Source organism: Oncorhynchus gorbuscha, linkage group LG03 (assembly GCF_021184085.1).
Source record: "Oncorhynchus gorbuscha isolate QuinsamMale2020 ecotype Even-year linkage group LG03, OgorEven_v1.0, whole genome shotgun sequence".
NCBI lineage: Eukaryota > Metazoa > Chordata > Actinopteri > Salmoniformes > Salmonidae > Oncorhynchus > Oncorhynchus gorbuscha.
In genome coordinates this window covers 20,088,802-20,114,111 of record NC_060175.1, presented here as the reverse complement: position 1 = coordinate 20,114,111, position 25,310 = coordinate 20,088,802, and the positions used below count along the sequence as shown (strand labels likewise).

The 25,310-nt window shown below is 42.8% G+C and overlaps 1 protein-coding gene across 1 annotated transcript in view; it reads right to left on the bottom strand.

Moving 5' to 3' along the window:
• Positions 1 to 1,756: 1,756 nt before the first annotated feature.
• LOC124027435 (syntaxin-18-like) overlaps positions 1,757 to 25,310 on the bottom strand; it is a 41,182-nt gene continuing 17,628 nt past the window's right edge. The window contains exons 2-11 of the mRNA XM_046339867.1: positions 15,863 to 15,930; positions 6,557 to 6,672; positions 6,297 to 6,374; positions 6,121 to 6,187; positions 5,616 to 5,725; positions 5,255 to 5,352; positions 3,205 to 3,263; positions 3,034 to 3,103; positions 2,858 to 2,938; positions 1,757 to 2,591 (exon numbers count right to left, since the gene is read on the bottom strand). Coding sequence (XP_046195823.1) covers positions 2,496 to 2,591; positions 2,858 to 2,938; positions 3,034 to 3,103; positions 3,205 to 3,263; positions 5,255 to 5,352; positions 5,616 to 5,725; positions 6,121 to 6,187; positions 6,297 to 6,374; positions 6,557 to 6,672; positions 15,863 to 15,930 — 843 coding nt within the window. The 3' untranslated portion in view covers positions 1,757 to 2,495. The remainder of the gene's footprint in view (positions 2,592 to 2,857; positions 2,939 to 3,033; positions 3,104 to 3,204; positions 3,264 to 5,254; positions 5,353 to 5,615; positions 5,726 to 6,120; positions 6,188 to 6,296; positions 6,375 to 6,556; positions 6,673 to 15,862; positions 15,931 to 25,310) is intronic.

Here is a 25,310-nt window from a genome sequence, read left to right as displayed (position 1 = left end):
TTGTTTTGGCTACCATGGCTATGGATCACAATGACCCCATCCACAGGGCACAAGTGGTCACTGAATGGTTTGATGAGTTTAAAAACTTTGTAAATCATCTGCCATGGCCATCTCAGTCACCAGATCGCAACCCCTTGGAACACTTATGGGAGATTCTGGAGTGGCGCTTGACAGCCTTTCCCACCACCATCAACAAAACACCAAATAATGGAATTTCTTGTGGATGAATGGTTTTGCACAGTGGTGTGTATTTGTGGATGCCAAGGGAAGCCAGGCTTCCCACAAAAACATACCCCTCAAATTTATTTTTCATAATTTTCCTTCAATTTGCAAGAAGCTGATGACTGTATCACACAGGAGAACATCAGAGCGAGCGAAACAGTGCCCCTCTGTCTCTCTACGTGTAGGCCATCTATCTGATACTGTCTGGTCCAAACGAGTATGACATTGTTGCCACCCGTAGCATGGAATGCAAGGGAAGCCAGCAAGCATTTGGCCTCCCTTGACAAAAAAAGTATAACGAAATTGCCAATCAGTTTAAGCTAAACTGAGCGAGCTCAACTGTGAATGTTCCCGGCGGGGGAAAAAAAAGTGTCAAGGGAAGCCAGCTTGGATTTGGCGTCTCTCCTATCAAATCGCTTTGAGGACATACGTCATAAACAGAAGCAACTTGAATTGTTGCATCTTGTGTTGTTGTCCACCGGTGGCTAAATAACTAGCTAGCTAAAATGATCCCTTTCCTAAATTAGACATGAGTGGAGATAAGGATTTGGACTTGTGAAAGAGAGGGGGATGGCATTGGCGTTTCTCTACAAGTAGGGCGAGTCAACATGTTTTTCTACTTGCGCAAACAGAAATCAGAATGAAGGCCATCATATTTAGCTTCTGTTGACTGGACTAAATTGTTTTTGGTATCTTTTAGATGTCACTGTTATTAGACTGAGCAAAGGTGATTTGAGGATGTTGAAGTTGAAATGGTGCTGGAACAGAGGAGGCACTTCCTGTTTTCTTTGTTCCTGTGGTTCTAAACAAATAGTGTTTAGTGGTCCGAAAATGTTGGAAACATTTACTTATTTAACCAGGTTGTAGGTCATGCAATATGTATCGTGGACTTCACCGGACAGAGGTCGTTATCCGGTTTTGTGATAAAACAAAGGTGTGGTTGAAGTTATTCTGTCACTGTCTTCTTATTGTCTTGGCCTTTAGATCTATATATATCACAGTCTCAAGGCATATGAATTAGCAGCAAACAATGCAATTATCACAACACATAGTGTAGGTTGTAATATGGCTTTTTTTGGAGGGGGGGGGGGGGCTTGGCTTCCCCAGTGATCTTACCCACGCACCGCTGCTGGTGTCTCATCCATCCAATAGAGTTCCAGACACTTGTAGAATCTATGCCAAGGTGCATTGAAGCTGTTCTGGCTCATGGTGGCCCAATGCCCTATTTATGACACTATGTTGGCATTTCCTTTATTTTGGCAGTTACATGTATCAACTAGTACAGTATTTCTCAATGCCAATCCTCGAGTACCACCAAGAGTACACATTTTTGTTGTAGCCCCAGACAAAAAACTCCTGATTCAACTCATTGAGGGCCTGATGATTAGTTAACAAGTTGAATCAGGTGTTTCACCAGGGCTACAATAAAAATATGTACTCTTGGGGGTACTCGAGGACTGGTGTTGTGAACCAATGAACTAGTGAATGTGTGGATCTCTTGCTGTAATTTGGAGAAATAAGAGAAAATAGTCAATTTCTTTCACAAGCAGTGCTTCAATTTATGTCTTAGGACTAGGTTTCAACACAAGCAGCAAGTGCCAAGTGGAGTTATACCAACAAAAATACTCCCATTGATTGATCATAACTACCATATTTACACAAACAAAAGGCTTACATGGTCTGTGTAACTCATAACCCTTTTTTGAAAATAACCCATCTTCAAGAGACATGGTATGTGGTTCTCTCATATCTTTTCCCTTGAACGACAAAAATAAATACATATGAAAGAAAAATCATTTTCTTCCTCTCAACAAAGCATAAGTCTACAATGTGTATGGTCAAGACCTCAATACAAACAAAGAATGATGAATAGCTCAAAAACCACTTACTCCCTTTGAGAAAGACGGCAGAGGACAGTTGCTGTTGATGCAATAACAAGCATTGTGGTCAGTATGTGATACTGATCGCCCATATATGCACACAGTACAGGTGGACGACAGCACTTTGCATTCAGCCAACTGTGTGCTTTACTGCATTTGTAAACATGCGTTTACACTGTCCTCTTGTGGATCGAGTACGGTTGACAGTAGTGAAGTCGTCCTCAAAGCACATGTCTGGGGTCAGTTCTCTTCGGAGTAGGACAAGCTGGTCCTAAACCCAACATTTCGTCCATCCAACCATTTACTTCAATGTGATAACCACTTAAGCCCAGGCTGATGTCAATTCCTGCTGACGGAAGTCACTTACTTCCTGGTTCTGCCATGTTCAAGGGGTTAGCTGTCATACCAATCCAGGAAGAGCAGAGAGAAGGAGCACATGACGAGGAAGAAGAGAATCCAGACACGGAATCCAGCATTGTTTTGGATGGCCTGGAAACGCAAGGCAAGCATACGATGAAACCACAGAGTTAAAAGACATCACTGGCTGTGCTAAGCACCTCAAGAGTCAGTCACAAATATTTGGTACATTTGTTTTTCTAAAAGTTACATACACCAAAGGAAACATATGGACACCCTCATAAAAAATATTTAGATAAATATTTCAAAATATGTTTAATATCTACATACAATAATATACTGTACAGTATAAAGAGCAGGGGAAACTACTGGGGTTGTTTAGCATAACCTTCCATTACCTCTCGGATGTCCTCGTTTCCCTCTTTGACGTTTTCAGTGGCTCCCACGACTAGCTGATGGATACTGTCTATCTCAGTTTCCTGTGAAGAACACAAAACAGGAAATAATAACACATCAATAACACTTTATTAAGTGGGATGGGAATTGGACCAGGGGGAATAAGGAAGTCGCTCACTTGCATTAGCACCTTCTCTGCAAAAATCTCCTGGAGACGTGAGATTTCGACAACCTTGCCTTCGATTTGCCTGAAAAACATTGGGAGGAGATGAATTAATCTTTGCGTCACCTCAGTCATATTTAGGAATGTAGTGGTAAGAATGGTCTGAAGGGCTGATTAAACACTAACCTGACTTCATCTACTAGGTTGCTCATCTCACTCACCAGCCTCTGGTTCTCCTGTTCAAACTAGACAGAGTGAAACCCAATCAAATCAATATTTATTTTTCATTTGCAAAGGATACAACATGTGTAAACAGTACAGCTAAATGCTTACTTACAAGCTCTTCCTCAACAATGCAATGTCTAATATCAAAATACGAAAATAGAAAATCAGAATAGGATTTTAAAGAGCACGGAATCAATACTAGGTCAGATATCTACAAATAAAAACAGGGGAAGTAAAACACATGAGAATGTACACTATATATACACAAGGTCAGTACCAGTATCATATCAATATGCAGTTGGTAGATGGACCCCTAGACTTTCTCCACATTTTGTTACGTTAAAGCCTTATTCTAAAATGTATTAAAACATTTTTTCTCCCTCAAACTACACACAATACCCTACAAAGCAAAAACAGGTTTTTAGAAATGTTTGCAAATGTATTCAAACTAAAAAACTTAAATATCAAATTGACATTCAGACCCTTTACTCAGTACATTGTTGAAGGAGCTTTGGCAGCGATTACAGCCTTGAGGCTTCTTGGGTATGACTCTACAAGCTTAGCACACCTGTATTTGGGGAGTTTCTCCCATTCTTATCTGCAGATCCTCTCAAGATCTGTCAGGTTGGATGGGGAGCTTCGCTGCACAGCTATTTTCAGGTCTCTTCGGAGGTGTTTGACTGAGTTAAAGACCAGACTCTGGCTGGGCCACTCAAGGACATTCAGAGACTTGTGCCAAAGCCACTCCTGTGTTGTTTTGGATGTGTGCTTAGGGTCATTGTTCTGTTGGAAGGTGAACCGTCGCCCAGGTCTGAGGTCCTGAGCACTCTGGAGCAGGTTTTCATCAAGGATTTCTCTGTTCTTTGCTCCGTTATTCTTTTCCTCTATCCTGACTAGTCTTCCAGTCCCTGCCACTGGAAAAACATCCCCACAGCATGATGCTGCCACCACCATATGGATGGTGCCTGGTTTCCTCCGGATGTGACGCTTGGCATTCAGGCCAAAGTTCAATCTTGGTTTCATCAGACCCGAGAATCTTGTTTATCATGGTCGGAGAGTCCTTTAGGTGCCTTTTGGCAAACTCCAAGTGGGCTGTCATGAGACTTTTACTGAGGAGTGTCTTCAGTCTGGCCACTCTACCATACATGCCTGATTGGTGGAGTGCTGCAGAGATGGGAGAACCTTTCAGAAGGACAACCATCTCAACAGAAGAACTCTAGAGCTCTGTCAAAGTGACCATCGGGTTCTTGATCTCCTTCCTGAACATGGCCCTTCTCCCCCGATTGCTCAGTTTGGCCATCCGGCCAGCTCTATGAAGAGTCTTGATGGTTCCAAACTTCTTCTATTTGAGATTGACAGAGGCCACTGTGTTCTTGGGGACCTTCAATGCTGCATAAATGTTTTAGTACCCTTCCCCAGATCTGTGCCTCCACACAATCCTGTCTCGGAGCTCTAAGGACAATTTCTTCGAACTCACGGCTTGTTTTTTGTTGTATGACATGCAATGTCAACTAAGGGACCTTAAATAGACAGGTGTGTGCCTTTCCAAAGCATGTCCTATCACTTGAATTTAACACAGGTGGACTACAATCAAGTTGTAGAAACATCTCAATAATTATCAATAGAAACAGGATGCACCAGAGCTCAATTTCGAGTTTCATAGCAAAGGGTCTGAATACTTATGTAAATAAGGTATTTCTGTTTTTATTTTAAAGTAATTAGCCCCCCCAAAAATGTAAACTGTTTTCGCTTTGTCATTATGGGGTATTGTGTGTAGATTGATGAGGAACAACATAATTTAATACATTTTAGAATAAGGTTGTAACATAACAACATTTGGAAAAAGTCAAGGGGTCTGAATACTTTCTGAATGCACTGTACATGTAGGCAGGGGTAAAAGTGACTTGAATCACATGAGATCAGACAACAACGTAGAGACAATAATAGAAAAGTGCATTGAGGAAAGAGAGAGCAAGCACATGTTAGCATACACAACATTTCTGTTCCATACCATCTGCATCTCCTCAGGTGAGAGCTCGTCATCCACACGACCCTGGCCCTCCTCCCACAGGCTCACAGTTTTCTCCGGGACCTCCATCACGCTCCGCTCTTCAGGGAGAAAACAAGGAGATGTACACTTCACTTCACTGTAAATAGACTTTCTATTGTATGTTTGTTTATTCCATGTGTAACTCTGTGTTGTTGTTTGTGTCGCACTGCTTTGCTTTATCTTGGCCAGGTCGCAGTTGTAAATGACAACTTGTTCTCAACTAGCCTACCTGGTTAAATAAAGGTGAACAAAAATAGTCAGCTGTTCTCAAAATATATTTTTTTCCCACTCAATGGGATCACCTGTTGGTCTCTGTACTCACCACCGCTGCTGCTTTCCTCCTTGGATGTTTTCTCCTCGCTGTGCTGTTCCACCTGTGGGCTCTTCTCCACCACCATCCTACTGTGGTGGTGCTCTGGCTCTAGTCGGGACCTAGAATAATATCAAAACGCCAAAGGCAAGCTCAGTCTTCTTAAATGTCAAGAAAAACACTAAAGGGATAGTCCGTGTGTTTGGCAGTGTGTTTGGGATATAAAAATGGTATCGACGAGTTCATCTGACTCCGGGGAAGTAGATAAAATCTCAAACTATCCCTTTAAGGCAAGGTCACAACGTGTTTTATGGAGATAGATTACTGTCATAATGTTGTAAATGAATGAAGAATAATGCACAAATAAATTACATGTAAAAATACAGACTAATAATACACATTTGTCAGAATTCAGCTCAAGCGTCCCTAAAATCAAGAATTCTAACAATAAATGAATAATTCAAGGTATTTTTTGTTTTATCCTTCCATCGAGAATAATAGCTGCTCGAACACTCACAGTCTCTTCTTGTCTACCACTCTCTTCACTCGTATAGCCCTCTGCTCGGAATAAAGCTTGCATACTCCTGCAAACAATGATTGACACAAATCATATATTGTCAACATTACTACAAAGTACAGTACATACAATACGCACCGACATCAAATATATACCGGCATCACTAACGAGCCCACCTTTCAAATACATCTCGATTAGGTCGAGGACCGCCCCCCTGTGCTCTTTAATCTGGGTCGATATGACCCGTTTCTCAGCTGGAAGGGCGACAGAAAATTAGAAAAAAAGTGTTATTAATATTGTGTATTTAAGCAACACACACACACACACACACACACACACACACACACACACACACACACACACACACACACACACACACACACACACACACACACACACACACACACACACACACACACACACACACACACACAACCTTCAGAGCGGAGCTGCTTGATGGCTTCAGAGCAGGTTCTCATGAAGATCTGGGCATCCTGGTCGATCTGGTCTCGCTCATTGTCTGTCATCCGGGTTAGATCTGATGAGATGAGACTGTAAACACACAAAGCAATAAAATAAAAAAACATATTTCAAATTCAAGTTTTTTATTACATTCATATAGTCAATACAATCCATGAGCATACAACATATCATAAATGCAAGTCATTTAATTAAACAAAACCAATATTAAAAGTGTCAGGATAGATGGTCGTTGAGATGGTATCGAGAGCTAGATAGTATTGATCCCAGATCTGCTATAAACCAGATCTGCTGATTCTGTGCAGTTAAATTAAATCAGTTACTCTGCTGACTGACACACACACACACACACACACACACAGTTATCTTCATTTTCTGTCAAAGAAACATGAAAAGGGCACCCAGACCTTTGCCGTGTTTAATAAAGAAACAATATACGTACATATTATACAAGTCTATGGGAAGATAATGTCATAGAATGTACTTCTTCCCATTTAAACTAATAATATGTTTCATTCACAGCATTTTATTTAATATTCTCCATTGGACACAGGTTTAAAATAAATCATATTAACAAGTGGTCCTTCTGTAGCTCAGTTGGTAGAGCATGGCGCTTGTAACGCCAGGGTAGTGGGTTCAATTCCCGGGACCACCCATACGTAGAATGTATGCACACATGACTGTAAGTCGCTTTGGATAAAAGCGTCTGCTAAATGGCATATATTATTATTATATTATAATTTTGCTAATGGATCTAAATTGGTGGCTCATACTGAATTTCGGCGTAGGCCCATACTACATTTTATTCCACTGCTCTATCGCTACATACAGGTAACTACCAAAATAAAAGGAGACACTTGAGTAAATGAGGGATCAAATTAAATAAAATTGTATTTATCACATGCACCGAATACAACAGGTGTAGAACTTACAAGCCTTTAACCAACAAAGCAGTTCAAGAAAGAGTTAAGAAAATATATACTAAATAAACTAAAGTAAAAAATAATATTAAAAAGTAACAAGAAAATGACATAATAACGAATAAATAATATGACATTGAAGGCAATATGTTTCAACAAGTAAAAAAAAAAAAGTAAACCTATAGACGTGCCAGCATTCAGTCATAATTCATGCCACATAAGCTATGGAAAGCATACATACACTGTACAGCGAAACAGGCTACAGTAACCTAACCACAATACATCCATGAATGTAACACAGTAGCCTGTGTGACACAGCACAGGCAATGACAAAGATCATTAGCGCCATTAGTACCAGCATTACAAGTTAATACAATCAGATTTTTTTATTTAACCAGGTAGGCCAGTTGAGAACAAGTTTTCATTTACAACTGCGACCTGGCCAAGATAGGTGGAAGCAGATAAAATGTGTCATAATGACAGCTTAGTTTGGTAGCCTATAGCCTACATGGGATAAGAGTTACACAGGTCAGAAAGAGGAGGCAAGTCATGGAACGTGTGATTGATGTAGTTAAAGTTACTGGTAAATGTGGGCTTAGCTACAGAGGACACAGACATGAAGCTGCATATAACTTGGTAAACATGGCCGACAATCATGGCTAGTTTCTTGAGCTTATGTTGATCCTAGTGGTAATTACTTACTGGTTACTCTGAAGTAGCTATGACTCTTCCTTAACAGGCTGACAAGGGTGAAAGAACATTTTCTTTGATGTAAAGCTTTTGTGCGGAGGCATGTTTTTTGGATTTCGTATTATACTTACAGTTATGTAGCCTATGCTCAATTTCATTGACTCAGTTTATAGATGTGTTTATTTTTGTGCTGTTTGCTTTATGGACAACAGTGAGTGAACATTGTAATATACACTGCTCAAAAAAATAAAGGGAACACTAAAATAACACATCCTAGATCTGAATGAATGAAATATTCTTATTAAATACGTTTTTCTTTACATAGTTGAATGTGCTGACAACAAAATCACAATTTTTTTTCAATGGAAATAAAATGTCAACCCATGTGTTACGTTCCCCAGTTTATGTGTTGTAGTTGGTGTATTTGCATGTGTTTATTTCAGGAAATGGCTTCCTGAAATCCCTCAAGCAGCTGATTGGTCGACTCCATGGCTAATTGGAGAGCTGACCCCGCCCCCTCGTCAAGACGCAGCTGTCTCCAGTTAAACATTCATTCTGAAGCTATATAAAAGCCAGTGTTCTGTTCAGGAGAGATTCATTGCTGGGGATCATTGCTGGGAGGTCATTGCAGAGAGATTGAATGTGATAGAGAATCATTGCTGAGAGAGGAGGCTGATGGCTGTGGATAATTTACTATGTTAGTTGTTGGTGTGAGTTTGTTGCTCAGATAGAGCTTATTTGATGTCCTTTGTTTCTTAGTTTGTTTGTTTGAGAAATTATTTGTTCTCCTGTTTCATTTGTTCCCAGGGGAGAAGGGGGAGGAACCTAGGGAGTGCTTAGGCAAGAGGCCCGTGGGCATACATATACCCGTAGTATATTCATTGTCTAGGCACAATAGGTAAGACCTGGGCGGACCACCCCCTGTATTTTGGTTAGGGCACCAGGTGGTGCTAAATTAGGTAAGTATTGGTTAGGCAGGTAAGATAGGAGAGGGGGCTACGAGATTCACTTTCTTTGCTTTGGTTCCGTCCAGCCCCTTTTCCCCATATTACCGTGTAAAGGAATAAAGTCCTTGTAAACGGTACCACATTCTGCCTGATGTCATCCTTGCTTACGTCTACAGTCCATACCTTTTTCACTTCACGGAGAGTTTAGTTGTAGCAGGGTGTTGCGTTCCTTCTTCATAGAGGCGTGCGTAACACCATGGAGGTCTGGATTTGGAGTCACACTCAAAATTAAAGTGGAGAACCACACTACAGACTGATCCAACTTTGATGTAATGTCCTTAAAACAAGTCAAAATGAGGCTCAGTAGTGTGTGTGGCCTCCACATGCATGACCTCCCTACAATGCCTGGGCATGCTCCTGATGAGGTGGCGGATGGTCTCCTGAGGGATCTCCTCCCAGACCTGGACTAAAGCATCCGCCAACTCCTGGACAGTCTGTGGTGCAACGTAGCGTTGGTGGATGGAGCGAGACATGATGTCCCAGATGTGCTCAATTGGCTTCAGGTCTGGGGAACGGGCAGGCCAGTCCATAGCATCAATGACTTCCTCTTGCAGGAACTTCTGTCCAGCCACATGAGGTCTAGCATTGTCTTGCATTAGGAGGAACCCAGGGCCAACCGCACCAGCATATGGTCTCACAAGGGGTCTGAGGATCTCATCTCGGTACCGAATGGCAGTCAGGCTACCTCTGGCGAGCACATGGAGGGCTGTGCGGCCCCCCAAAGAATTGCCACACCACACCATGACTGACCCACCGCCAAACTGGTCATGCTGGAGGATGTTGCAGGCAGCAGAACGTTCTCCACGGCGTCTCCAGACTCTGTTACGTCTGTCACATGTGCTCAGTGTGAACCAGCTTTCATCTGTGAAGAGCACGGCGCTAGTGGCGAATTTGCCAATCCTTGTGTTCTCTGGCAAATGCCAAACGTCTTGCACGGTGTTGGGCTGTAAGCACAACCCCCACCTGTGGACGTCGGGCCCTCATACCACCCTCATGGCGTCTGTTTCTGACCATTTGAGCAGACACATGCACATTTGTGGCCTGCTGGAGGTCATTTTGCAGGGCACTGGCAGTGCTCCTCCTGCTCCTCCTTGCACAAAGGCGGGGGTAGCGGTCCTGCAGCTGGGTTGTTGCCATCCTACGGCCTCTTCCACGTCTCCTGATGTACTGGCCTGTTTTCTGGTAGCACCTCCATGCTCTGGACACTACGCAAACCTTCTTGCCACAGCTCGCATTGATGTCCCATCCTGGATGAGCTGCACTACCTGAGGCACTTGTGTGGGTTGTAGACTCGGTCTCATGCTACCACTAGAGTGAAAGCACCGCCAGCATTCAAAAGAGACCAAAACATCAGCCAGGAAGCATAGGAACTGAGAAGTGGTCTGTGGTCACCACCTGCAGAACCACTCCTTTATTGGGTGTGTCTTGCTAATTGCCTATAATTTCCACCTGTTGTCTATTCCATTTGCACAACAGCATGTGAAATATATTGTCAATCAGTGTCGCTTCCTAAGTGGACAGTTTGATTTCACAGAAGTGTGATTGACTTGGATTTACATTGTGTTGTTTAAGTGTTCCCTTTATTTTTTTGAGCAGTGTGTGTGTATATATAAATAAAACACACGTACGTATGTGGATACCCCTTCGAATTACTGGATTCAGCTATTTCAGCCCCACCCGTTGCTGACAGATGTATAAAATCGAGCACACCGCCATGCAATCTCCATAGGAAACATTGGAAGTAGAATGACCTTACTGAAGAGCTCAGTGACTTTCAACATGGCACCATCATAGGATGCCACCTTTCCAACAAGTCAGTTTTGTCACATTTCTGCCCTGCTAGAGCTGCCCCAGTCAACTGTAAGTGCTGTTATTGTGAAGTGGAAACGTCTAAGAGCAACAACGGCTCAGCCACAAAGTGGTAGGCTACCTAAGCTCACAAAACGGGACCGCTGTTCTCGGTTGCAACACTCACTACAGAGTTCCAAATGGTCCCTGGAAGCAACGTCAGCACAATTAATGTTCTTTGGGAGCTTGATGAAATGGCTAAGCAGCCACACATTAGCTTATGCCAAGCCAGCACCCAATGTCACAGGAAGGCCAAAAAAGATCATCAAGGACATCAACCACCCGAACCACTGCCTGTTCACCCCGCTATCATCTAGAAGGTGAGGTCTGTACACGTGCATCAAAGCTGGGATCGAGAGACTGAAAAATAGCTTCTATCACGGCCATCAGACTGTTAAACAGCCATCACTAGCACATTAGAGGCTGCTCCTATAGCCATAGACTAGAAATCACTGGCCACTTTAAGAAATGGAACACTGGTCACTTTGATAATGTTTACATAGCTTGCATTACTCATCTCATATATATGTATACTGTATTTTATACTATTCTACTGTATCTTAGTCCATGGCGCTCTGACATTGCTCGTTCATATATGTACAGTTGAAGTTGGACGTTTACATACACCTTAGCCAAATACATTTAAACTCAGTTTTTCACAATTCCTGACATTTAATAATTGTAAAAATTCACTGTCTTAGGATCACCACTTTATTTTAAGAATGTGAAATGTCAGAATAATAGCAGAGATAATTATTTAGTTCAGCTTTTATTTCTTTCATCACATTCCCAGTGGGTCAGAAGTTTACATACACTCAATTAGTATTTGGTAGCATTGCCTTTAAATTGTTTAACTTGGGTCAAACATTCTGGGTAGCCTTCCACAAGCTTCCCACAATAAGTTGGGTGAATTTTGGCCCATTCCTCCTGACAGAGTTGGTGTAACTGAGTCAGGTTTGTTCGTACGTGCTTTTTCAGTTCTGCACACAAATTTCCTATTGGATTGAGGTCAGGGCTTTGTAATGGCCACTCCAATACCTTGACTTTGTTGTCCTTAAGCCATTTTGCCACAACTTTGGAAGTATGTTTGGAGTCAATGTCGATATGGAAGACCCATTTGCGACCAAGCTTTAACTTCCTGACTGATGTCCTGAGATGTTGCTTTAATATATCCACATAATTTTCCTCCCTCATGATGCCATGATGCAAGCCTCCCCCTTTTTCCTCCAAACATAACGATGGTCATTATGGCCAAACAGTTATATTTTTGTTTCAACAGACCAGAGGACATTTCTCCAAAAACTACAATCTTTGTCATGATGTGCGACTAGCTTAGAAAGACAGTACCGTGCAGTACCGAAGAGCCCTTTACTGCTGCTCGATCATCCTATTTTTCTAACTTAATTGAGGAAAATAAGAACAATCCGAAATTCCTTTTTGATACTGTCGCAAAGCTAACTAAAAAGCAGCATTCCCCAAGAGAGGATGACTTTCACTTTAGCAGTGATAAATTCATGAACTTCTTTGAGGAAAAGATTATGATTATTAGAAAGCAAATTACGGACTCCTCTTTAAATCTGCGTATTCCTTCAAAGCTCAGTTGTCCTGAGTCTGCACAACTCTCCCAGGACCTAGGATCAAGAGCGACGCTCAAGTGTTTTAGTACTGTATCTCTTGACACAATGATGAAAATAATCATGGCCTCTAAATCTTCAAGCTGCATACTGGACCCTATTCCAACTAAACTACTGAAAGAGCTGCTTCCTGTGCTTGGCCCACCTATGTTGAACATAATAAACGGCTCTCTATCCACCGGATGTGTACCAAACTCACTAAAAGTGGCAGTAATAAAGCCTCTCTTGAATAAGCCAAACCTTGACCCAGAAAATAAAAAAAAACTATCGTCCTATGTCGAATCTTCCATTCCTCTCAGAATTTTTAGAAAAGGCTGTTACGCAGCAACTCACTGCCTTCCTGAAGACAAACAATGTATACAAAATGCTTCAGTCTGGTTTTAGATCCCATCATAGCATTGAGACGGCACTCGTGAAGGTGGTAAATGACATTTTAATGGCATCGGACCGAGGCTCTGCATCTGTCCTCGTGCTCCTAGACCTTAGTGCTGCTTTTGATACCATCGATCACCACATTCTTTTGGAGAGATTGGAAACCCAAATTGGTCTACACGGACAAGTTCTGGCCTGGTTTATATCTTATCTGTCGGAAAGATATCAGTTTGTCTCTGTGAATGGTTTGTCCTCTGACAAATCAACTGTAAATTTCAGTGTTCGTCAAGGTTCCGTTTTAGGACCACTATTGTTTTCACTATATATTTGACCTCTTGGGGATGTTATTCGAAAACATAATGTTAACTTTCACTGCTATGCGGATGACACACAGCTGTACATTTCAATGAAACATGGTGAAGACCCAAAATTGCCCTTGCTAGAAGCATGTGTTTCAGACATAAGGAAGTGGATGACTGCAAACTTTCTACTTTTAAACTTGGACAAAACAGAGATGCTTGTTATAGGTCCCAAGAAACAAAGAGATCTTCTGTTGAATCTGACAATTAATCTTAATGGTTGTACAGTCGTCTCAAATAAAACTGTGAAGGACCTCGGCGTTACTCTGGACCCTGATCTCTCTTTTGAAGAACATATCAAGACCATTTCAAGGACAGCTTTTTTCCATCTACGTAACATTGCAAAAATCAGAAACTTTCTGTCCAAAAATGATGCAGAAAAATTAATCCATGCTTTTGTCACTTCTAGGTTAGACTACTGCAATGCTCTACTTTCCAGGTACCCAGATAAAGCACTAAATAACTTCAGTTAGTGCTAAATATGGCTGCTAGAATCCTGATTAGAACCAAAAAATTTGATCATATTACTCCAGTGCTAGCCTCTCTACACTGGCTTCCTGTCAAAGTGAGGGCTGATTTCAAGGTTTTACTGCTAACCTACAAAGCATTACATGGGCTTGCTCCTACCTATCTCTCTGATTTGGTCCTGCCATACATACCTACACGTACGCTACGGTCACAAGACGCAGGCCTCCTAATTGTCCCCAGAATTTCTAAGCAAACAGCTGGAGGCAGGGCTTTCTCCTATAGAGCTCCATTTTTATGGAACGGTCTGCCTACCCATGTCAGAGACGTAAACTCGGTCTCAACCTTTACGTCTTTACTGAAGACTCATCTCTTCAGTGGGTCATATGATTGAGTGTAGTCTGGCCCAGGAGTGGGAAGGTGAACGGAAAGGCTCTGGAGCAACGAACCGCCCTTGCTGTCTCTGCCTGGCCGGTTCCCCTCTTTCCACTGGGATTCTCTGCCTCTAACCCTATTACAGGGGCTGAGTCACTGGCTTACTGGGGTGCTCTCATACTGTCCCTGGAAGGGGTGCGTCACCTGAGTGGGTTGATTCACTGATGTGGTCATCCTGTCTGGGTTGGCGCACCCCCTTGGGTTGTGCCATGGCGGAGATCTTTGTGGGCTATACTCAGCCTTGTCTCAGGATGGTAAGTTGGTGGTTGAAGATATCCCTCTAGTGGTGTGGGGGCTGTGCTTTGGCAAAGTGGGTGGGGTTATATCCTTCCTGTTTGGCCCTGTCCGGGGGTGTCCTCGGATGGGGCCACAGTGTCTCCTGACCTCCTGTCTCAGCCTCCAGTATTTATGCTGCAGTAGTTTGTGTCGGGGGGGCTAGGGTCAGTTTGTTATATCTGGAGTACTTCTCCTGTCCTATTCGGTGTCCTGTGTGAATCTAAGTGTGCGTTCTCTAATTCTCTCCTTCTCTCTTTCTTTCTCTCTCTCGGAGGACCTGAGCCCTAGGACCATGCCCCAGGACTACCTGACATGATTACTCCTTGCTGTCCCCAGTCCACCTGGCCGTGCTGCTGCTCCAGTTTCAACTGTTTTCTCTTATTATTATTCGACCATGCTGGTCATTTATGAACATTTGAACATCTTGGCCATGTTCTGTTATAATCTCCACCAGGCACAGCCAGAAGAGGACTGGCCACCCCACATAGCCTGGTTCCTCTCTAGGTTTCTTCCTAGGTTTTGGCCTTTCTAGGGAGTTTTTCCTAGCCACTGTGCTTCTACACCTGCATTGCTTGCTGTTTGGGGTTTTAGGCTGGGTTTCTGTACAGCACTTTGAGATATCAGCTGATGTACGAAAGGCTATATAAATACATTTGATTGACAATGTGATTTGATTTGCAATAGAGTCATATAAATCTATATGCACAAAGATTGAACTTCTACCTTGATCATTTGATTTTGATTTGAGTTGCAAAGCTTAGTCTGGCTTTTTTTATGGCGGTTTTGGAGCAGTGGCTTCTTCCTTGCTGATAGGACTCGTTTTACTGTGGATATAGATAATTTTGTACCTGTTTCCTCCTATTTGCACTTTTCGCAACAAAAAAAAATACATCCACAGGTACACCTCCAATTGGCTCAAATGATGTCAATCAGCCTTAGGAAAAATTACGTGTGTCATGCACAAAGTAGATGTCCTAACGACTTGCCAAAACTATAGTTGACAAGAAATTTGTGGAGTGGTTGAAAAACGACTTTTAATGACTCCAACCTAAGTATGTAAACTTCCCGTAACATCAACTACTTTGTCAACGGTTAAATATATCACAATCCACACGAAGGCCGAGCTGAAACATTGGTGGGGGCATTTTTGGGGTCAAACGTGAAAATGGGTTAGCCACATGAAAGTCATACAGTTGAAATGGACAGAAGACAGACAGTAAACAGGACATGGTTCGGTAACCTGATAGGAGGCTTACCTTCCAGCATTGACATAGTCCTTCCTGTGCTGCAGTAGAAAGTCTTTCAGCTTGGTGATGTTAGAGATCTGTCAATATGAATAGAAAATACATAACATGAACATTTATCAATTTCTTCATGTCTCCTCCATTTGTTGACTACATCACAGTTCCTCTTCATGATTGTGGACTTTCATTGGTAAGATGTACCTGGAACCCCTTTGTTTTTTATTTTTACCAAACCAGTGTAAACATCTAAAGGGCTTATGAGATAATGATGCAGTATCTTGAGAAGTAGGCCTCTCTCTCAACGATGTCTCGCACACTATGTCTCGCACAACCAAATGCTGGAAAGAAGTCAGAGGTTGGTAGATTTCATTCCTTCACTGGTGGACCAAAGAGTTAATTTCAGGCCTTGCTCACACGTCTCAAGTTAGGCCAAAAAAACAACACAACTTTGCTTTCATTGACTAACAGGCAAACCTTGTCCATGTGTCTCTCTATCCATTCAGAATGTTTACCAATTACTATTAGTTAACGGCAGGACGTAGCAAATTCAAACTGGCAAGTTCCTTGTTAAATAGTACCAGTAAATAAAATTATACTCTTCTATATAGCTGCCCTGACAGAAAACATTAAAATATTCCTAAAATGTATAATCTGTCAACTATTTATCACAGATAAAATGTCAGTAAAGGTGTGCGCAGGAAAACCAGAGGAAACATCGGTGGAATCCAATATTTAATCCTGTAATACAGGCAACATCGAAAAATACCTAATTGTTCCCCATCCACAGAGTGGAGCGCGAGAAGGACAGAAGTGTGTGTGAGTCCACACACAGCAGCCTCTGTTTGAGAAAAGAAAAGAAAAAAACAGAAAATAATCCAGACAAGCGAAGTATTGAAAATGACACAATGACTTTGACTGTGACAGAAGCCCATGGTGAGCTGGATTGTTTTGGTAAAGCCAAAGCCCACTGTCTTCGGTCCAATCCTTTTCTTTTAGTGACCAAATCGCTGTGTTAACAGGGTTTTCTGAGAATATTTTTTTACTTTTCTTACAGAGCTACAATTTGCTTGAAACCCATCTCCTCTCCCAGAAAACAAATAGGCCTAGACGTCTTGTATTTGTATTTATTATGGCTCCCCATTAGTTCCTGCCAAGGCAGCAGCTGCTCTTCCTGGGGTCTGGCAAAATTAAGGCAGTTATACCATTTTAAAAACATTACAATACATTAATTAAAGAATTTAGAACACACTAAGTGTGTGCCCTCAGGCCCATACTCCACTACCACATATCTACAACGCAAAATCCATGTGTACAGTCGTGGCCAAAGTTTTGAGAATGACAAGTATTACATTTCCACAAAGTTCGCTGCTTCAGTGTCTATATATTTTTGTCAGATGTTACGGAATATTGAAGTATAATTACAAATTTCATTTCAAAGGCTTTTATTGACAATTACATGAAGTTGATGCAGAGTCAATATTTGCAGTGTTGACCTTTCTTTTTCAAGACCTCTGCAATCCGCCCTGGCATGCTGTCAATTAACTTCTGGGCCACACTGATGGCAGCCCATTCTTGCATAATCAAAGCTTGGAGTTTGTCCTATTTGTGGGGTTGTTTGTCCACCCGCCTCTTGTGGATTGACCACAAGTTCTCAATGGGATTAAGGTCTGGGGAGTTTCCTGGCCATGGACCCAAAATATCGATGTTTTGTTCCCCGAGCCACTTAGTTATCACTTCTGCCTTATGGAAAGGTGCTCCACCATGCTGGGAGAGGCGTTGTTCGTCACCAAACTGTTCCTGGATGGTTGTGAGAAGTTGCTCTCTGAGGATGTGTGGGTACCATTCTTTATTCATGGCTTTGTTCTTACGCAAAATTGTGAGTGAGCCCACTCCCTTGGCTGAGAAGCAACCCCACATGTGAATGGTCTCAGGATGCTGTACTGTTGGCATGACACAGGACTGATGGTAGCGCTCACATTGTCTTCTCCGGACAAGCTTTTTTCCGGATGCCCCAAACAATCGGATTGGGGATTCACCAGAGAAAATGACTTTATCCCAATCCTCAGCAGTCCAATCCCTGTACCTTTTGCAGAATATCAGTCTGTCCCTGATGTTTTTCCTGGAGAGAAGTGGCTTCTTTGCTGCCCTTCTTGACACCAGGCCATCCTCAAAGTCTTCGCCTCACTGTGCATGCAGATGCACTCACACCTGCCTGCTGCCATTCCTGAGCAAGCTCTGTACTGGTGGTGCCCCGATCCTGCAGCTGAATCAACTTTAGGAGACGGTCCTGGCGCTTGCTGGTCTTTCTTGGAAGCCCTGAAGCCTTTTTCACAACAATTGAACCGGTCTCCTTGAAGTTCTTGATGATCCGATAAATGGTTGATTTAGGTGCAATATTACTGGCAGCAATATCCTTGCCTGTGAAGTCCTTTTGTGCAAAGCAATGATGACGGCACATGTTTCCTTGCAGGTAACCATAGTTGACAGAGGAAGAACAATGATTCCAAGCACCACCCTCCTTTTGAAGCTTCCAGTCTGTTATTCGAACTCAATCAGCATGTCAGAGTGATCTCCAGCCTTGTCCACGTCAACACTCACACCTGTGCTAACGAGAGAATCACTGACATGATGTCAGCTGGTCCTTTTGTGGCAGGGTTGAAATGCGGTGGACATGTTTTTGGGGGATTCTGTTCATTTGCATGGCAAAGAGGGACTTTGCAATTAATTTGATCACTCTTCATAACATTCCGGAGTATATGCAAATTGCCATCATATAAACTGAGACAGCAGACTTAGTGAAAATTAATATTCGTGTCATTCTCAACTTTTGGCCATGACTGTACATGTGTGTATAGTGCATATGTTATCATGTGTGTGTATTCATGTGCCTGTGTTACTTCACAGTCCTCACTGTTCCATAAGGTGTATTTTTACCTGCTTTTTAAATCTGATTCTACTGCTTGCATCAGTTAGCTGATGTGGAATAGAGTTCCATGTAGTCATGGCTCTTTGTAGTACTCTGCACTTCCCATAGTCTGTTCTGGACTTGGGGACTGTGAAGAGAGCTCTGGTGGCATGTAACAAATAATGATGAAGTCAATCGCTCTTCCACTTTGAGCCATAAGAGGTTGACATTCATGTCATTAATGTTAGCTCTCCATGTACTTTTAAGGGCCAGCCGTGCTGCCCTGTTCTAAGCCAACTGCAATTTCCAAAGTCCCTCTTTGTGGCCCCTGACCACACTACTGAACAGTAGTACAGGTGCGACAAAACCAAGGCCCGTAGGACCTGCCTCATTGATACTGTTAAGGCAGAGCAGCGCTTTATTATGGACAGACGTCTCCCCATTTTAGGTACTGTTGTAGCAATATGTTTTGACCATGGCAATTTACAATCCAGGGTTACTCCAAGCAGTTTAGACAGTTTAGTCTTAAGGTGTGACATTGCTTCAGGGCAATTAGAATCAAGCAGGTTTAAGGGATCAAATGTTATTTGTTATTTAGAGAACCTGTGCTTGTAAAAGGGTTGAGTGAAGGGAAACATTTCCATGGTTGAAAGGCGTGTGTTGTCACTGTGTCTGGGCATCTCCAACCGTCAAAGGCCTGAGTGTTTGTTGTTTTTCCAATTCTCCCAGGCACTTTCACTGTTTTTCTCACAGCTATAATCCCATAACATGCTAATTATTGTAAATAAAATACAATTCTAGTCAAGGTTTATTGGTCGCGTACATAGATTTGCAAATCCCGCAAGTGCAGCGAAATGCTTGTGTTTCCAGCTCCAACAGCGCAATAATAATACCCAGCATTTTGTTAAAACAATACACACATAGTAGACCTACAATCCAGGGTCACTAGACCACTGGTGTGCTATTTGAAATCTACTTCAAATCAAATATTCTTAAATTCCATACAAGCCAACGTGTCTCTGCTTTGCAACACCTCACCAGCATGTGGCAATAGGTCCCTAGTGTAAGAGCCCCACTAGCTCTCAGGAGAGAATAGAGAGAAGATGCTGCTGGTTTGGAAGGGGGGGGGGGGGTGATAGATCTCCTTTGTGTATACATTTAGGTTCAGAGGTGCAGTTTAGAAGTAAAAAAAAAATACAGATAAGAATAAGAAATAAAAGTAACAAGTAATTAAAGAGCAGCAGTAAAATAACAATAGTGTGACTATATACTGCGGGGTACCGGTACAGAGTCAATGTGCGGGGGGCTCCAGTTAGTTGAGGTAAAATGTACAGTTGAAGTTGGAAGTTTACATACACTTAAGGTTGGAGTCATTAAAACTCGTTTTTCAACCACTTAACAAATTTCTTGTCAACAAACTATAGTTTTGGCAAGTCAGTTATGACATCTACTTTGTGCATGACACAAGTCATTTTTCCAACAATTGTTTACAGACAGATAATTTCATTTATAATTCACTGTATCATAATTCCAGTGGGTCAGAAGATTACATACACTAAGTTGACTGTGCCTTTAAACAGCTTGGAAAATTAAAGAAAATTATGTCATGGCTTTAGAAGCTTCTGATAGGCTAATTGTCATAATTTGGGTCAATTGGAGGTGTACCTGTGGATGTATTTCAAGGCCTACCTTCAAACTCATTGCCTCTTTGCTTGACATCATGGGAAAATCAAAAGAAATCAGCCAAGACCTCAGGAAAAATATTGTAGAACTCCACAAGTCTGGTTCATCCTTGGGAGATATTTCCAAACACCTGAAGGTACCACGTTCATCTGTACAAACAATAGTACGCAAGTATAAACACCATTGGACCACGCAGCCGTCATTACCGCTCAGGAAGGAGACGCGTTCTGTCTCCTAGAGATGAACATACTTTTGTGTGAAACGTGCAAATCATTCCTAGGACAACAGCAAAGGACCTTGTGAAGATGCTGGAGGAAACAGGTACAAAAGTATCTATATCCACAGTAAAACGAGTTCTATATCGACATAACCTGAAAGGCCGCTCAGCAAGGACGAAGCCACTGCCTCAAAACCGCCATAAAAAAAGCCAGACTACGGTTTGCAACTGCATATGGGGAAAAATATCATACTTTTTGGAAAAATGTCCTCTGGTCTGATGAAAAAAATATATATAACTGTTTGGCCATAATGACCATCGTTAGGTTTGGAGGAAAAAGGGAGAGGCTTGCAAGCCGAAGAACACCATCCCAACCGTGAAGCACAGGGGTGGCAGCATCATGTTTTCGTGTTGCTTTGCTGCAGGAGGGACTGGTGCACTTCACAATATAGATGGCATCATGAGTACAGAAAATTGTGTGGAAATATTGAAGCAACATCTCAAGACAGGAATTTAAAGCTTGGTCACAAATGGGTCTTCCAAATGGACAATGACCCCAAGCATACTTCCAAAGTTGTGGCAAAATGGCAACAAAGTCAAGGTACTGGAGTGGCCATCACAAAGCCCTGACCTCAATCCCATAGAAAATGTGTGGACAGAACAGAAAAAGTGTGTGCGAGCAAGGAGGCCTACAAACCTGACTCAGTTACAACAGCTCTGTCAGGAGGAATGTGCCAAAATTCACCCAACTTATTGTGGAAAGCTTGTAGAAGGCTATCCGAAACGTTTGACCCAAGTTAAACAATTTAAAAGGCAATGTTCCAAGTGCATGTAAACTTCTGACCCACTGGGAACGTGATGAAAGAAGTGAAAGCTGAAATAAATCTCTACTATTATTCTGACATTTCACATTCTTAAAATAAAGTGGTGATCCTAACTGACCTAAGACAGGTCATTTTTCCTAGGATTAAATGTCAGAAATTGTGAAAAACTGAGTTTAAATTTACTTGGCTAAGGTGTAAACTTCAGACTTCATCTGTACATGTAGGTAGAGTTATTAAAGTAACAATACATAGATGAGAACAACAGAGAGTAGCAGAAGTGTAAGGGGGAGAGGGGGGGGGGGGCAATGCAAATACTCTGGGTAGCCATTTGCATAGATGTTCAGGAGTCTTATGACTTGGGGATAGAAGCTGTTTAGAAGCCTCTTGGACCTAGACTTGGTGCTGCTTGCTGTGCGATAGCAGAGAGAACAGTCTATGACTAGGGTGTCTGGAGTATTTGACCATTTTTAGGGACTTCCTCTGACACAGCCTGGTATAGAGGTCTCGGATGGCAGAAAGCTTTGCCCCAGTGATGTACTAGGCTGTTCACACTACCCTCTGTAGTGCCTTGCGGTTTGAGGCTGAGCAGTTGCCATACCAGGCAGTGATGCAGCCAGTCAGGATGATCTCAATGGTGCAGCTGTAGAACTTTTTGAGGATCTGAGGACCAATGCCAAATATTTTCAGTCTCCTGAGGGGGAATAGGTTTGGGGATCTTATCTTGTTGTTCTTTTCAGCTCCAATGGGGAATTCACAAAATCCCTGTGGGATGCAGAAACTGGCAGAGAACTTTTCCGTGCAACAATGTCTATGGAAAACTTTCACATTATTTCCAGGCTTTGATAACCAAGACACCAGACGAGCTCGGCGGCAGAGAGACAAGCTAGCTGCAATCAGGTCAGTGTGGGACAAGTGGGTGGACCGCCTTCCCCTGTTTTACAACCCTGGGCCCAACGTTACGGTTGATGAACAGCCTATACCATTTAGGGGTCGCTGCCCCTTCAGGCAATACATGCTCACAAAATACGAAACCAAGATCTGGGGTGCCTGTGATGCAGCTTCATCATATGCATGGAACTTCCAAGTGTATAGGGGGAAACCAGATGGAGGAGCCCCTGAGAAGAACGAAGGAATGTGGGTTGCCCTGGATGTGATACAGGGACTCCGTGGCTACAGCATCACATACGATAACTTTTATACATTGCATAAGCAGGGACATAAGCTGGGACAGCAGCTCCTCAAGAGGAAGCTGACGATGGTAGGAACAGTACAAAAAAACAAGCCAGAGCTCCCACCTCAGCTGTTGAATACACAGAACAGGACTATCAATTCCTCTAAGTTTGTGTTCACGGCCGACACGTCCCTTGTCCAACGTGCCAAAAAAAGGCAAAAATGGGGTACTCATGAGTATGCTGCATAGGGATGTGAAAATCTGTGGCCGGGAACATCAAAAACCAGAAATCATAATGGATTGCAATGCCACAAAAGGAGGGGTAGATATTTAGACAAGCTGGTGACTAGCTACAGCTGCAAAAGAAGAATGCTTAGCTGGCCACTTGTGATATTCTTCAACTTTTTGGACAGCTCGGGATACAATGTTTGACATCTGGATGGTGTTGAACCCAGATTGGAACAGAGGGAAGCTCCAGAGGAGACCGCTCTTTGTCGAGGAGCTGGGCAAGGCATTGGTAAGACCTCAAATCCAGAGGAGGCAACATATCCCAAGAACCCCAGCTTCTGCAGCCATCGTGAAGAGAATTCAGGAGGAGGATGCTGGTGCCGCATTCGCCAGACCCACAACTCCAATTCCGGAAGTAAGTGTGAGTGATGTTGTTGCATGTGTTTGTATGACTCTTCTACCTTGGCCTGCTGTAACTATATGTGAGTGAGTGAGATGTTAGTAAAATTCCTAAACTAAGTGTTTTCATTAGGGATGCATGATATATTGGTGAACATATCGGAATCGGACGATATTAGCTAAAAATGCCGTTGTCAGTATCGACCCGATGTCTAGTTTAACGCCGATGTGCAATACCGATGTCACAGCTGACGTGCATACCTATATAACGTAGTTACATGACGTAATGGCGCCGCGTAAAATTTTGCGCAACACAGCATTCCTAACCTAGCCCACAATGTCTGTTGTATGGATCGAGCAGTCAACAGGTCGAGTAGTCATTTGAAAGAGTAAGAACATTTCAGCGAGACAACTCAAGAGGCGAAATCAATTAAAGCAAAGATAATGGAATTCATTGCCCTTGACAATCAACCGTTCTCTGTCATGGGTGATGTTGGCTTTCGCCGACTATTTTTCAGACGTTGCCCTACTGGAGTTACACAGTAATAGCGTCAATGCTATTAGCTTCACGACATACTATGGACCTCTGTTTGGGTCTTTGCGTGTTTTTTATTTTTTATTTCACCTTTATTTAACCAGGTAGGCTAGTTGAGAACAGGTTCTCATTTGCAACTGCGACCTGGCCAAGATAAAGCATAGCAGTGTGAACAGACAACAGAGTTACACATGGAGTAAACAATTAACAAGTCAATAACACAGAGAAAAAAAGGGGAGTCTATATACAATGTGTGCAAAAGGCATGAGGAGGTAGGCGAATAATTACAATATTGCAGATTAACACTGGAGTGATAAATGATCAGATGATCATGTACAGGTAGAGATATTGGTGTGCAAAAGAGCAGAAAAGTAAATAAATAAAAACTGTGGGGATGAGGTAGGTGAAAATGGGTGTGCTATTTACCAACAGATTATGTACAGCTGCAGCGATCGGTTAGCTGCTCAGCTAGCTGATGTTTGAAGTTGGTGAGGGAGATAAAAGTCTCCAACTTCAGCGATTTTTGCAATTCGTTCCAGTCACAGGCAGCAGAGTACTGGAACGAAAGGCGGCCGAATGAGGTGTTGGCTTTAGGGATGATCAATGAGATACACCTGCTGGAGCACGTGCTACGGATGGGTGTTGCCATCGTGACCAGTGAGCTGAGATAAGGCGGAGCTTTGCCTAGCATGCCCTTGTAGATGACCTGAAGCCAGTGGGTCTGGCGACGAATATGTAGCGAGGGCCAGCCGACTAGAGCATACAAGTCGCAGTGGTGGGTAGTATAAGGTGCTTTAGTGACAAAACGGATGGCACTGTGATAAACTGCATCCAGTTTGCTGAGTAGATTGTTGGAAGCAATTTTGTAGATGACGTCGCCGAAGTCGAGGATCGGTAGGATAGTCAGTTTTACTAGGGTAAGCTTGGCAGCGTGAGTGAAGGAGGCTTTGTTGCGGAATAGAAAGACGATTCTTGATTTGATTTTCGATTGGAGATGTTTGATACGGGTCTGGAAGGAGAGTTTACAGTCTAGCCAGACACCTAGGTACTTATAGGTGTCCACATTTTCAAGGTCGGAACCATCCAGTGTGGTGATGCTAGTCGGGCATGCGGGTGCAGGCAGCGATCGGTTGAAAAGCATGCATTTGGTTTTACTAGCGTTTAATAGCAGTTGGAGGCCACGGAAGGAGTGTTGCATGGCATTGAAGCTCGATTGGAGGTTAGATAGCACAGTGTCCAATGACGGGCCGAAAGTGTATACAATGGTGTCGTCTGCGTAGAGGTGGATCAGGGAATCGCCCGCAGCAAGAGCAACATCATTGATATATACAGAGAAAAGAGTCGGCCCGAGAATTGAACCCTGTGGCACCCCCATAGAGACTGCCAGAGGACCGGACAACATGCCCTCCGATTTGACACACTGAACTCTGTCTGCAAAGTAATTGGTGAACCAGGCAAGGCAGTCATCCGAAAAACCGAGGCTACTGAGTCTGCCGAT